The sequence below is a fragment of the Aspergillus piperis genome, assembly GCF_003184755.1.
Source record: "Aspergillus piperis CBS 112811 unplaced genomic scaffold BO85scaffold_8, whole genome shotgun sequence".
Lineage (NCBI taxonomy): Eukaryota > Fungi > Ascomycota > Eurotiomycetes > Eurotiales > Aspergillaceae > Aspergillus > Aspergillus piperis.
This window is the reverse complement of record NW_020291598.1, coordinates 1039917-1052923: the sequence shown is the minus strand read 5'-3', so window position 1 is coordinate 1052923 and position 13007 is coordinate 1039917. Positions and strand designations below refer to the sequence as shown.

The 13007-nt window shown below is 51.6% G+C and overlaps 7 protein-coding genes across 7 annotated transcripts; 3 read left to right on the top strand and 4 right to left on the bottom strand.

Annotated features, from left to right (window-relative positions):
* Positions 1-569: 569 nt before the first annotated feature.
* On the bottom strand, positions 570-1132 carry BO85DRAFT_449163 (uncharacterized protein). Its single transcript, XM_025660102.1, has one exon. The coding sequence runs from the start codon at positions 977-979 to the stop codon at positions 752-754; it is 228 nt and encodes a 75-aa protein (XP_025515983.1). The 5' UTR covers positions 980-1132; the 3' UTR covers positions 570-751.
* A 78-nt stretch (positions 1133-1210) lies between these two features.
* Positions 1211-1805, top strand: BO85DRAFT_438271 (Hpt domain-containing protein; the record flags this gene model as incomplete). Its single annotated transcript, XM_025658662.1, has 2 exons — positions 1211-1485; positions 1520-1805. 2 exons carry the CDS (start codon positions 1211-1213, stop codon positions 1803-1805), a joined length of 561 nt encoding a protein of 186 aa, XP_025515982.1.
* Positions 1806-4206: 2401 nt separating this feature from the next.
* Positions 4207-4698, top strand: BO85DRAFT_438270 (uncharacterized protein; the record flags this gene model as incomplete). The annotated part of the gene is made up of 3 exons (XM_025658661.1): positions 4207-4546; positions 4597-4622; positions 4669-4698. 3 exons carry the CDS (start codon positions 4207-4209, stop codon positions 4696-4698), a joined length of 396 nt encoding a protein of 131 aa, XP_025515981.1.
* Positions 4699-4730: 32 nt separating this feature from the next.
* On the bottom strand, positions 4731-6544 carry BO85DRAFT_293043 (uncharacterized protein). Its single transcript, XM_025655289.1, has 3 exons — positions 6098-6544; positions 5958-6035; positions 4731-5904 (listed from the first exon to the last, which is right to left on the bottom strand). The coding sequence occupies exons 1-3, from the start codon at positions 6438-6440 to the stop codon at positions 4868-4870; spliced, it is 1458 nt and encodes a 485-aa protein (XP_025515980.1). The 5' UTR covers positions 6441-6544; the 3' UTR covers positions 4731-4867.
* A 12-nt stretch (positions 6545-6556) lies between these two features.
* Positions 6557-6967, top strand: BO85DRAFT_294519 (uncharacterized protein). The gene is made up of 2 exons (XM_025655290.1): positions 6557-6602; positions 6654-6967. Exon 2 carries the CDS (start codon positions 6724-6726, stop codon positions 6910-6912), a length of 189 nt encoding a protein of 62 aa, XP_025515979.1. The 5' UTR covers positions 6557-6602; positions 6654-6723; the 3' UTR covers positions 6913-6967.
* A 207-nt stretch (positions 6968-7174) lies between these two features.
* On the bottom strand, positions 7175-8537 carry BO85DRAFT_293041 (uncharacterized protein). Its single transcript, XM_025655288.1, has 2 exons — positions 8081-8537; positions 7175-7727 (listed from the first exon to the last, which is right to left on the bottom strand). Exons 1-2 carry the CDS (start codon positions 8103-8105, stop codon positions 7324-7326), a joined length of 429 nt encoding a protein of 142 aa, XP_025515978.1. The 5' UTR covers positions 8106-8537; the 3' UTR covers positions 7175-7323.
* A 2160-nt stretch (positions 8538-10697) lies between these two features.
* Positions 10698-12661, bottom strand: BO85DRAFT_487868 (CAAX farnesyltransferase subunit beta RAM1; the record flags this gene model as incomplete). The annotated part of the gene is made up of 7 exons (XM_025663485.1): positions 10698-10983; positions 11048-11323; positions 11373-11490; positions 11542-11669; positions 11730-11804; positions 11858-12013; positions 12129-12661. The coding sequence occupies 7 exons, from the start codon at positions 12659-12661 to the stop codon at positions 10698-10700; spliced, it is 1572 nt and encodes a 523-aa protein (XP_025515977.1).
* Between the last annotated feature and the right edge of the window lie 346 nt (positions 12662-13007).

Below are 13007 nucleotides of genomic sequence, written 5' to 3'. Positions count from 1 at the left end.
CCTCTCCTCCCTCCCACTTTCAAGCTTCGCTTTCCCCCTTCTCTTTCTTCTTCTCTGCCTTCTCTTCTATAATCTTATCCACTTGTCCTAATCGGGAACATTCATCTTTCCCACTCTGCCTCACCTTAACTCGCCTTATCGTCGGGTTCCCGTTAGTCTAAGTTTAATCTGACCATTGCCACCTCCGCGGTTGCTGCCATACTCTTTTTTGATTCATATACCCAAAGGCATAAACCTCAGCTTCTCAAACTGCGGTGGAGGGAACTGGTTCCAGGTGGGCAAAACCCCCCCCTTCTGCTGCTCTGCTTAGCGCCTTTCCCAGCCCATCATTGCTCGGCTGCTCATCCTCTTCCTCCCCCTCGGACAATCACTGCCCCTCCCCCTCGTCCCTCCCGATTCAGACAGCTGTTCCCTTTGCTCGTCCCAAAGGTGGATCCATCCCATCTGGTGTGTGATGGTGGATTGATATCTGTGCTTCCCTTCTACCCGCTGCCTCTCTTTCCACAATCACTTTCTGTTCTTATTCTTCTTCTTCTTCTCCCCTCCCCTCCCAGCCTCACTCATTCCCACTAATACCCCCCCTCCCTCCCCTCCCCATTCCCTTGGTGGCAGGTACATCCTTGTTCAAACATTCCCTCAGCCTCACATAGCTAGATTACCTTGTGTGTTGCTCTTGAACTCTCTCTATCTTCTTTCTTCATTCCCCTCATCGACCCCCTCCTGACTTTTATCATTTCTCTATCTTTCTTACTCACGAGGCAATCATACCAAAAGACGAACTGTTGGCCTCCCCAGTTCTGTGTTCTGTGTGTGTCTGCGTGTTCATTCCCCCTTCTTTCGTTGTATATTTCCTGGTTTTATTCTTTGTCCCTGGGCTGGCTTGCCTGACCCTCGTAATACCCCTATTGCGTAGGGCAACGTCACGATCGATTCGAGCAGCTGTAACGTCGCCGTTCGGTTCGTGTTCCACCGCTGACATGGGATTAGCCTGCAGATTCTTTCCGTGTAATTCTCAGTATTTCCGTGTTTGCTGCTTGCCAGCTTGGGCCCGGAGAACAGCCGGCTAGATTGACCCACAGAGTCCGAACACGCAGCCTGTCAAAAGGACCATTGACTCTTGGTGGTCTCGAGACGTTTGCTCTACGTCGAAACGACATTGATTCTTGACTCAACACACGAGAACCCAGTCTCGTATTATCACATCATCATCATGGCGCCCACCACTACTACAAAGACCGTGGAGGAGCCTGTAGGTGTCGCGAAGCCGCACACTGAAGCCAGGGTTGATGCTGACCTCCCCAAGCCCAAGGAGACTAAGGAAATCCCCTCCACATTGGCGGAGATGAAGGGGAGTATCGATGAGAGCACATTCGAGCAGATTCTGGAGATGGATGACGACGATAGCGACAGAGATTTCAGCAAGGGTATTGTGTTTGGCTTCTTCGATCAGGCTGAGAGCACATTTGTCAAGATGGAGGATGCTTTGTAAGTGATTGCGCTGCTTGCGTTGTGGTAATAGCGCTAATCAAGCCTATAGGAGGCGGGAAGATCTGAGCGACCTGTCTTCTCTGGGACACTACCTGAAAGGTTCATCAGCCACTCTCGGTCTCACCAAGGTCAAGGATGCATGCGAGAAGATTCAACACTACGGAGCCGGCAAGGACGAGACCGGTTCGACGGATGAGCCAGAAAAGAAGACCTCCCTTTCGCGCATTGAGAAGACCCTGACCCAGGTGAAGGAGGATTACAAGGAGGTCGAGGCCTTCCTGCGCAAGTACTATGGCGAAGACGAGGAATCCGCTTAAACTTTAGGACGAACAAAAACAGACGGACAGGGTAGAGTCAGGCGAGATTTCTGTGTCAGTTAACTGAATATACGCGCGAGAGCGAGGCCACACGCTCCGCCCGAGATCAATGAAATCGAGATCACCAAGTGACAGCATCCATCACCACACAGCTATTCCTAGGACTGCGGAAACATGCAGGAAGACAGCGTCGATCCTGCCGCGGGAAAAGATGATTTATTTCTATATTTGCCCCTTGTCTTGGCCCGGGCTTTATTTTCCTAGAAATGTATGAACCATGAACTACAAGGAATATGAAGAACCAGAACAAAAGATGAAAAAGAACAAAAGAAAAGGTAGATGATATGAGACTGGTCGTCCTGCCTTGGTTAGCCTAGGTGCAAGACGATCCTTGGAGGGCGGATGTCGCATGCACATTGCCTTGTGGCATGATCGGGTAGTCGTTGCTAGCCAGGGGGCGGGGAGTGCTTGGACGACCATCGAACTTGAGCATATACCCCTGGTAGCTTCAGCTCAGGAACAACAGATGAAAGGGAGTAGATGGTGGCATCGATCACCTCATCCGACCTCCCTAGAACATAGATATCAGTAGGTGGTAGTTGAGTCGACTTTATCGGGTCAGGTAGCAAGTTCGTGGGCTACCAGACGGGAGTTCTGCCGTGGATTGTCGGACATACTTGAGTATGTACAACCGTTGCCTCACATGCACCTTTACACAAGGACCAGGCTGAGCAACGTTCGGGAGATGAGCTGGAGGTGCCTGTCGTATCCTTGGGATTGTCCCAGCGTCGACCTCCACTCCGGATCACGGCGGCATCCGGATGTCTGCAAACAACAGATCTTCTTCCCTTGAGGAAGGACTCGATGGAGTCGACAAACGATCAACGGAATCGTCTTTATATTCCTCTTCCTCTGGGGGTGAGAGACGAAGTGACGGGTTGTCATTTCGGTCGAAGACAGGACCCTTTTAAACCAGACTGGGGCGTTTGTCCGTCCGTTAGCGGGGGCGTCTGCCAGGGATGGTAGGGTTAGCCACCACCACCAGCAGCTCCTCCAGAAGCTACTGTAGCTACTAGCTAGCTGCCTAGTTCATGGCTCGGAAAAGCCAACACAGACACGACTTGGATTCTGGCGGGATGGGACAGGGTCCGTGGCACGACAGATGGTTGGGAATGATGATGGTGATCATGGGGTTGTGTTGATAGCCCCTACCGTCTGCCATCATGAGAAGGAAAAGGATTCGGAGCATACAGAGGGACTGTTCCATCCAGTTTCTTTCCCTCGACACCCGTACGGTGGGTGCCGGTGTGCTACCATCCATCCATACCAATTGCCAAAGCTGGACGGGAAAGGTGCAGGTTACATTGACAGCCTGTCCTGTCTGCCTACCTGCATTCTGTGCGTGTGTTTGTTCGATTTATATCAAATATCATGACTCAGAGCATACACCCACCGAGTACTCACGAGACCGCGGTCAGACAAACTACGTCTTGTTCCCGTCAGTCGGTCAGTCGTGGGATGATCCGAGAGAGCACGACATATAGAGTACCGTCCCAACAAACGGATAGCTACATGCTACCTATTCACTAGCTGAGTAGGACGACGGGTATCTTTCTTGCCCCTGGCAGTGCAGCGGTGGTATCTGATGATTATAGCAGTGCGATAAGTTGGGTCATATGGGAGATATTGTTCTTATTCTTAGTCTCACAGATTGATTCCGTGACTAGCAGACAACGGCTGTGCTGCAGATGGCTAAGATCTGTAGTATACAAGACAATAGCACCTGGACTTATCACTCTTTCATTTAGAGCTCATCTTTCTTTCCTTTATTACCACATTGTGCAATCATTAATAAAACATGTGCTGATCCGACGGGACAGAAACATATTCTCCTGAGTACAATCAACCATCAATCAACAATCACCCAGGCAAGCAGCACGCAAGCAAGCAAGCAAGCAAGCACTGTCCCCTCGGGAATCCGTGTGACTGCAGACGAAACCGGAATCGCTATCCCTGTTGATACATATACCCTTACAGTCTATCCCTTCCTTATAATTTGAGAGGACATAGTACCTAGTGGCGTAAGATATCACTACATAAATCACATCACCTACACCAAACCATCACTTATACCCTTTCAATCCTACCACCATATCATACCTCCACCCTCACCAAACCCAACCCCCACCCCAAAATCCCCCCAAGAACAAAGAGTGAAAGAGTGAAAGAGAGAGATGTCCGTCTCCCCCCGCGCCAGCAAAGAAGAATTCATGGCTGCATTAGGCCTCTCAACACACGACCCCCAACACGAGCAATACTACCGCGCCATGAGAGTATATCCCCTATCCCCATAACCTCCCTACCTTCCCCAATCCCTCCTCTCCTCAAAACTAAATAAAGTATGTATCTCCAGGACGAAGCAATCTCCACCTACAACCACCTCAACGAATCCCCCAGCAACCTCCTAGATAACTACAAAGCCCTCAAACCGCCATACTTCTGGCACCACATCCGCCCGGAGCGCCAGCGATGGGGGATAAATGAGATAGCGAGGAACGCGAGCCCCCTCACGAGACCGTTGTTTGCCCGGGGGATGACTACGGGCGAGTATGGGCCGAATTGGGTGGCGGGTTGGTTGCTGTATAGTGTTTTTCGGAGTAGGGATGTGAGGAATAATCGGAATAGGAGGAGGGGGAATGGGGTTGTTGGTGGTGGTGGTGGTGTGAAGGGTGGGGAGGACGGTATGTATATTCTTCTATTTCTTTTTTTTTACTTTCTATTCTTTTGAGAGTTGGGGGGGGGTTGTTTGGTTTGATGGTATGTATGTACACTGGCTAACTATGCTGTATGTATGTATGTATAGGTCGGGCGAGTTCTCCTCAGATGGGAGTGAGACATGATGGTGGTGCTTCTGCTGGTACTGCTGCTGGGGGTAGTAGTAGTGCTGCCAGTTCTGGGATTGGTAGTAGTGCCAGCAGTGGAAAGAAGGAGTATTATGATCCTGTTCGAAATGGTTGAGTTAAGTGCAATGCAACGGGCATGAACATGGGGCTGTGTATAGATCAATCTCCATCCTCTTCATCATCACCTCCTTTTCCTCTCTTCCCATTCTTCTGCGTCCTCTCCTGCTTCAACGCCTCCGTCACCCTCTCATCCCTCTCGTCCTTCATCTCATCCCACTCCACATCATACTCCGCCGCAATATTCTTAATCTCCTTGCGCAACGTATTCCCCTCATCAATCAATGACTCCCACAGCTGCAAATCAATCCCCTTCTCCTGATACAGCTTCTTCTGCCGCGCATTGATCGTAAAATCCAACGCCGACCGGTACGATATCTCCCGATTATGGTACAAGAACCACAGATATCCCCCCATCAGCGTCGACAAACTCACCAGATACGTCACCGGCTCCATCGTATCCCATCCCAGATCCGTCTCAAACGTCAACCTATACACCAAGTACCACCACATCGCCAGGATCCCCAGCCCTCCCATCGCCACCCGCTGCGCGCCCCGGTGCGCCAGCGCATCACACTCGTGCTTGATCTCCGCGATGCCCTGGATCCGTCCGGAGATCTTCCGCAGTCGCATCCGCAGGAAATACGTCCGCTCGTCGAACGATGGCACCGCCACATGGATCTGATGTACCCCGGCTGGTGCGCCTTCCACGGAGACGATGAATTCCCGCGCCCGTGCTGCGTCGCGGATGAAATCGCCGATCTCGGTGGACTGGGACCAGCGTACGAAGCGCTGCTCCCTCTTGCCACCTCCACCTTCTGATCCTCCCTCTCCCTTCTTGCTGGGCTCCGTCCGGCGTAGGTACGTGTACGTGTCGTCTTCGGTGGGGGCACGCTTGCCTTCGCCGTCGTCGATGCGGCCCATCTCGTCCAGCTGGTGGACTTCTGCGCCGGTGCCTTCGTAGACGGCTTTTCGGGGTCGGATGGGGTGGTCTTCGATTTGGAGGGCGATGAAGGAGACGGTTGGGGGCCGAGTCTGGCCGTCTTCAGTTGTTATGGCTGGGACTTCGGATTGAATTAGTCGTTCTAAGTGGGAGAGTGGTTGTTGGGGGTGGACGAGAATGGCAATTGGTTCGATGTCTGGGTTGTCAGTATTTCATCCACCACATTAAGTGGATTTAAACAACACACACCTTTATGCTCTCCCTGAATCCCAGTTGATAGCGGAATCAATAACTTGAATAACCTCGACGGCGTGGTTAAGAGCTTTCCTGTAACCAACAGCATTAGCTTCCCTATCATATATTCTCCAAGACAATGAGAGAGGGTATACCCTTCGTCATCGCCTCCTCCAACTTCCCCCCTCCTTCCCTCTGCTCCTCCTGCACACCCCCCGTGCGATCCCGTAATCTCAATCTCTCCAGTTGCTCTTTCGTCCGGGTGTTTCTCATTCCACTGCCGCCAGGGATTCCCGCGCGGAACCACCTGCGGTCCAGTGGCGTGTAGACTGCACCACAGCCAGCACGTAGCATATACGTGCTAGTACCATTATACCCCCCTCTTGTTGTCGCAGCGCCTAGTATAGCAGGGGAAGCACTGCAGGCGTGCCATTGTGTACTAGGCGCAAGTGGAAGCGCAAGCCCGACTCGATGAACTCGACCCAGAATCGACCGCATTGCGGTCACGTCATCGGCTATTGGAAGTGGAAGGTCATATATACAATTTATCCTTTAGGAGATGATGAGTATATATATATCGACTAGATGAGGAGATGAAGACTGCACAGAAATCAGGGGTAAAAGACACCGGTAGAAGCTAATAGCTTTCAATTAAGATTAGTCTAGAATGTAATTGTCAAAGGGGTATAATAAGAATTACAGGTGAAGAAGTGCCTTGGAAGATAGACTTCATAACGTAGTCAGTTAATTGGGTGATGTACGTCATGATGAGTCAGCTGTGATGGTTGCTGTTGTGGAGACGCGTGTCATGTCAATTGTTCGGTTGAGGGAGGCGAAGCAGAGGTTAATTTGTGATGTTAAGGAGGCTATGATGTTGTTGATGATGGTGTTTAGCGTCATTGGGGTGTTGTTGTTGTTGTTCCTGAGGTCAGGGTCAGGAGGGTTAGTGGTGGTGTTTGATTCATGTTGAGGTGGTGGGTGGTCTAGACCGCTACTATGTACCTTTAAGCAGCAGCAGTAATAGTAGGAGTGGTCGGTGATTTCGCCTGCATAAAGTATACAAGTTATCAATTGAGCGCTCATACATCAAACCACCCAAGATAGTGATCGCTGGCCACCCATGCAATCAACCAAATACAACAAACTAAACTATCTGGAGTCAATCTCTGTGTTTCCTTAAAACCAATTCCATCATCCATATCCATATCCATACCATCACCGCTAAAAGCGACACCCAACAAATATCCATGAACAAAGAAAAGCATTTCGATCTATCTGGTATTCAAGTCATGTCGTAAATCGTAGCATCATCATGTATCCCAGTATCCCCTCTGCTTCCATCCCCTCATCCCCCGAAGGAAATCATCTGCTCCAGCTCCTGCTACTGTCCAAAGGCAAGCGCCCTCGTCGGTCTAACACCTCTTCGATCTAATCTTCCTTCACAACTCTCCGGACTGCTCCCACCACTTCTGCTCTCGCCACTAGTCGACATGTCCGTCTCATCTCCATAGCGTCCCTTTCTTCCCGTGCCAATGGCGACCGGAATCCCCTGAATGGGACCGCCCCGGTGTTCATGCCCAGCAGGATACATGCCGTCGTTGACAGAGAAGTTGCGACAAATCAGGTACGCGCGCATCGCTGCATTCTCTTCAGCCAGAGTCTTCGATTCGCAAACGTCCTCCGTCTGGTATTCCCGGTTGTTGACTCGGACGATGCAGGTGTAGCCGCCCCCAACAGCATAGGATTCGTAGGCGGGATCTGCCCAGTGCCGGCGTCGGCAGAGGCCTGTACATCAGGTGTTAGTAACCTGCTGTTGAAGGAAAAATGACGATCGGATCGTGTGTTAACGCTCGGTCGCTCCGAAGGACGCAAATTCCCCGAGCGATCGACAAATCACAGAAGGTGTAGATAAGAAATCGCATCGCCTTGAGTCAGGAACAACCACCACCACCGCCGTCGGCTCGATTCCGGCCATTGTTGCTTTTCCACAACATGCATGCATGCATGGTGTCTGACATCAATCGTGGGCAAAACAGCGAGCATGGCCACTTGGAGGCGTTGGTCTGACCCAATGGCATAATCAAGAGGAAGGGGGAAGAGGGAGTTCGGACGAATGGCAAACGAAATCATCTACATACTTGCGAGGTAGAGAATATAGTACATCGTGAAGACCAGTAAACGGCCAATGGAAGGTATAGCCCTGGACGGTATCGGCCCAGTATTCGTTGCCCCAGCTCAGATCGAGACTGCACCAGATCCTGGGCAGTCACACCAAAAAGGTACAGGCACGAGTCTATGTTGACAGCGATGGTTGGTGCCCAATGATCACTCACTCACTGCCTCTCATATGGCGGGCAATGGTTGCTGCTATTTTTGTGTGGTTCCTTTTCTTACAATGGCCAAAGAGCCCTGTTCACCACAAGCGGGCCGAGACGGTCGACAACACCTAGTATAGTCAATGCAAACAAAGGGTACGAAGGACCGTGAGGGAAGGAACTAGCGGCCGAGGAGAGTCAAGCAGCATGCCTTACACTGGCGGAGGGCAGGAGAGAAAAAAAGAAAAGAGAGGCGAAGAATATCATGCTGGCTCAGGTATAGTCCGCTCAAATAAACAGGGTGGGGCTGGTCGTTGATAATTATTCCAGTCAAAGGGGAGGAAAAGGGTCGAGAGAGACAGCGACAAGAGAGACACTGTAGGAGAAAATAATTACCAAAAAGCAAAAAGAAAAATTAAATAAATAAAATCACCATTTCAATCAAAAGAACGGCTCTCCACCGGCTCTTTCAACCTTCTCCACAGATTGGCCGAGGAGAAAGGCAATAGACGAATACCCTCCTCCCAAAAACGGTTCTAAAGCTCACTAGCTTTGTCCGTCTTGTCGCCTTTCTGCTTGGAGAAAGGAACATGGCAAGTGCGGTCCAAACCCTGATGCGCTGGCATGGCTTTTCACCAGTGGTCCCGCGCAAAAAAGATCCAGGACGTCCTGGCCCATCGGCCACCGTGTAATTCGCCGCCGATCCAGGCGGCTAACATATTGACATGTTGTTCAGGATAAGAGCTTTCCGGGCAAATCGGTCGATTCGGTCTACCATTCTTGCTGCAGAACGTGGGCCGGTTGTTCTGGGCATGCTTAGAAGGCGCCAGTCCGTAGTCAGCGCGGTCTTTTTGTGAATTTTATTTTCCTCCATTTTCCTTGCGCGTCCCCTCCCCTCCCGATCCTTCGGTCTGAGATGGATCCATAAACCCCGCAGTGTGTAGAGGGAACAACGACTGTCGCCCTGTCAAGTAAGTCGCAACGAACGTAATGGAAGCACGGGAGAAAGACTCAAGGAGGGAGGCGTCGTGGAATCCCGCTAATGCACATTGATGATACATAACAAGGGGTTGATGTCGCGCAGATGAATCCTGGCATGGAACCACCAGAGAGAATTGGTTGCTGGCGGACTTCTTTGTACCATGGGCCGATCGTCCCTACTGGAGGGGAAGCAGAATACCACCAATGATGGTAGAAATCCCCGTTGGACTCGACCGTAACTTATTTTTTTTCTCCCCTCTGGTCGGGTCAATGCTGAGACGATCATGACCCTCGACGACTCGGTAAGCCATCCGAATCCGCTTCCCTTAGTTTTAGCAGACCGCTTCCTCGGGTGCCTCCTGAGTAATCCTCATGTTAAATGACCTTGAATCCTTCCAGAGGGCCAAAGACCCAAATGTAGAAAACACCCGAAAAATTAAGGTCCCTAGAGGCCTCTTGCTATCAGACCCCCAATTCACAAATCATCCTGGAATGTATCGGCTGCCGCGTGAAAAATCCGGATAGGCTCCAGACTGGCTGGAGTGGATCAAGCTCAGATTGGTCGAGGCGTTGGATGTTGTTGACAAGCAGGCATCGCGGATGCAATGATGAGTTGGCAATTTCGCTTCGTGCGGCGGGGAATCCATGCCACTTCGACACGAAGTGAGCAAAGGATGAGGAGAATGGAGGAGGGTTAGTTAACCTTGCAGAGTAACCTGAGAGGCTTTCCCTCCCTCTTATTCAGCACCACCCCGGGGAATTTGGTCTTTGGCTCCAATTTGACACCCGTTGGGCCACTGCCTTTTCTTCCCTCATTTGCCTGATTGACGGGTTGCAGCATATTTGCTCAGTGTGTCTGTGCATGGTGTGTAAGTCCGTCCTTTTTCCTGGTGGCCCTCGCGTCGCGATAATGACATGTATCGCTTGGATGTTTGTGGAAGCGAGGGCGGGTCATGGTTTCTTTCCCCTCTATTTCTTAGCCGCCTTGTTCATTTCTTACTTATCGTGGTGGTCATTCTTGGAGGCGCCAGGGATGGGGTCAATTGTGGGAGAACGCTCAGTCAAAACTGTTCTCCTAGTCGGAGCATTGCCAGGACCGTTTCAGCGGGCGTTTCTAGTTTCAGAAAGTCTACTGGAGAAGACCCCAAGTGGCCGAACTCTGAGCAGCTGATGTCGCACCAAACAGTTTAACCCCGGATCTCGTCGCAAGGCAGACGGATTCATTGGTTTGATCATCTTCCATGGTAGCTGCTTCCTGGCTATCTCATCTGTATGACTACCATTCCCTGGGTGCTTTAATTCCTGGCTGGAACCTACTTCCCCTCAGTGCAGAGGCCAGCCAAACTATCTTACATGCGTGTCACAAGCTTATGGACAATTGATTCTTACATGCGTCGTACTGTACAAAATATACTTTTCATTGATATAGTTCCCCTGCTCGATATCGGCACCCGTCCCATCACCACTCGGGCTTGATTGGACGTTGCTCGCACCATACCCGCAGGTTCTCTGCGGCCGCATGGGGTACCACGAAGATCGGGTGGAAGGCCTTCAACCGGTCCTTCTCATCGAATACATTCTGGTCGGAGGATGCGTCATCCGAAGCAGGGATGGGAGTGCATTTCCAGGAATACGCCGAACCGAAGCCTTCATCAGAGCTGATGCTGGAAGTGGTATGGTAATGATGATACTGGGCCGAGCTCAAGCCCGTCAGCGCGTAGCAGGTGTGGTACGAATCCGGATGCCTAGTAGTTATCGTTAGCCTGGCCACATTGTGGAAGGGATCGGAAGGGGAAGGGAGTTGCGTACTTTCCAGGCTTATCACGGAGCCCCCCGTACTTGGACTGGCAACAACCAAGGATATATCTGGTTAACCCTTCACGGCTGTAGAGATTGGCAGGGACCCGCTCCGGACCTGTAGCTGACTGGACCCCATTGAGGGCAGACTGAACTAATGGCCAGCAGGTGCCGACCCAATGGCTGTAGCAGCCATCCACCAGTTTATTGGTTCTCCCCGAAAACCCCCCTTCGGGGGCGTACTGTCGAGCAGAAAGCCAGCTCAGGAGTAAAGGAACATCCATGCACCTGACGTTATCAGCGGAAGCGGGGAGAACATGAGAATGCAGCCTCTTACCTCGACACCACCACTTCTGGTGGGCCCATGAGGCACAGACATGCCAAAGCACAGAAAGTATAGGCGCCATGTGCCTCAGAACCGGGGCTTCCGGAAATGCCGCCTTCGTATGTTTGGCCTGCAGCCAGATCAGTCTAGCCCGCAAGCCTGGGGATGTGGAAGCTCTTACACCTCGACAGATACTCCGAGAGGCCACTGGTAAACGTCTCAAGACCGTGCTGCCGAGCTTCGGCATCAGGGGGTAGTTCCAGTGGCAAATTCAGTAGCGAATGGACCACCATGGCGCAATAGGCGCCTCTGACCAAAATTTAGCAAAAAGCAAAAGGGGCATGCGAAGCAAGCAACGGGAGAAAATACCGCACGTCTTCTTCCCCGCCCGCGCAGACCCTAAAGCCGCCGTCAGGCTGCTTCAAACTCCCTAGCCATCTCCACCTGGTCTAGGTCAGCATGCATTGATACTCAAGTCAGGTACCGCAACTACTCACATCGCCTCCCGATCGATCAGGTTGAATGCCTCTTCGCCTCCGACCATGGCTAAAGCGAGCACTGTGGCATAGCTAGAGGCGCAGTGGGACAGTTGCCCGTGGCCTCCGCCCATGCCCCCTGTAGGATTTTGCATTGGCGTAAACGTGGAAACGACACTAAAGAGAGGACTTAGACAATGGTCGTAGACAGAAAGACAGCAATTGAGAGCCAGAATCACAGCAGCCATGATCAATCTGCAGTTGCCAAGCGCACAGCTCAGTGATTGCTTACCGTTCACGGTATTTGGTGACATCTTCCCCCAGGAGGCTTAATCCAGCCAGCACCCAGTAGACCATCCAAGGCCGGCTTGCATCCATGCCAGCGAAGCCCTCTGGGTAGTCCTCCAAAGAATCGTATAAGTAGATAAGGTGGTCATTCTGATTCAGAGCTGGCACTCCGAATCGGTTGAAAGGACCTGCCTGGCTGTTGTGAATGCCTTTCAAGAAGGGCAAACATTTTGTGACGGTCTCACTTTGGACCTCAGAGGACTCGGTGCACAGGGCATCTAGGAGCGAAGGCAGCTCTTGAAACAAAGCCGGAACTCCGGGATGTGCTTGGGGTTCATACATGCCGCCGCTGCTGTTGCTGCGCTGATCTAGCGAGGTGTGCTTTTTGGATGTAGGCGCCGAGGGCTGACGGCGACCTATTGACGAACTAGTAGATTTGGTGTCTCTACCCTGAGCGTCTGTTGGTCTGGATGTTTGGTTGGATGAGAAACGAACTTTGCGACGCGGCTTCCCTGCGGCAGCGATAACGATCGGCATGGAACTTCCTGGAGTTCGAATATATGGATTCGGGACTACTGTTTATTGGCGCGATCGAGAATGATCGAGATGAGCCTGGGTCCGATTGTTCTCCTCTTCATGAATGGAGATGACAGCTGCCATGGCCGCCCGCAGAATCCATTGTTCTTTCTCTCCCCGCCGCAGTTGCAAGTCAGGTGGGCCCCTCGTCGACTCCTCAGGCCAGAAGGCCCCAGTCGAGTTGGGCGAACAAACCAAGTGCGCAAGATAGATAGTAGAACCTCGGTTCCGCAAAGATAAGGCTGCCATGGGAAGACGGTATAGTTGGCTGATGGGGAATCGTTTCTTTATCCTCAATTTCAACCCA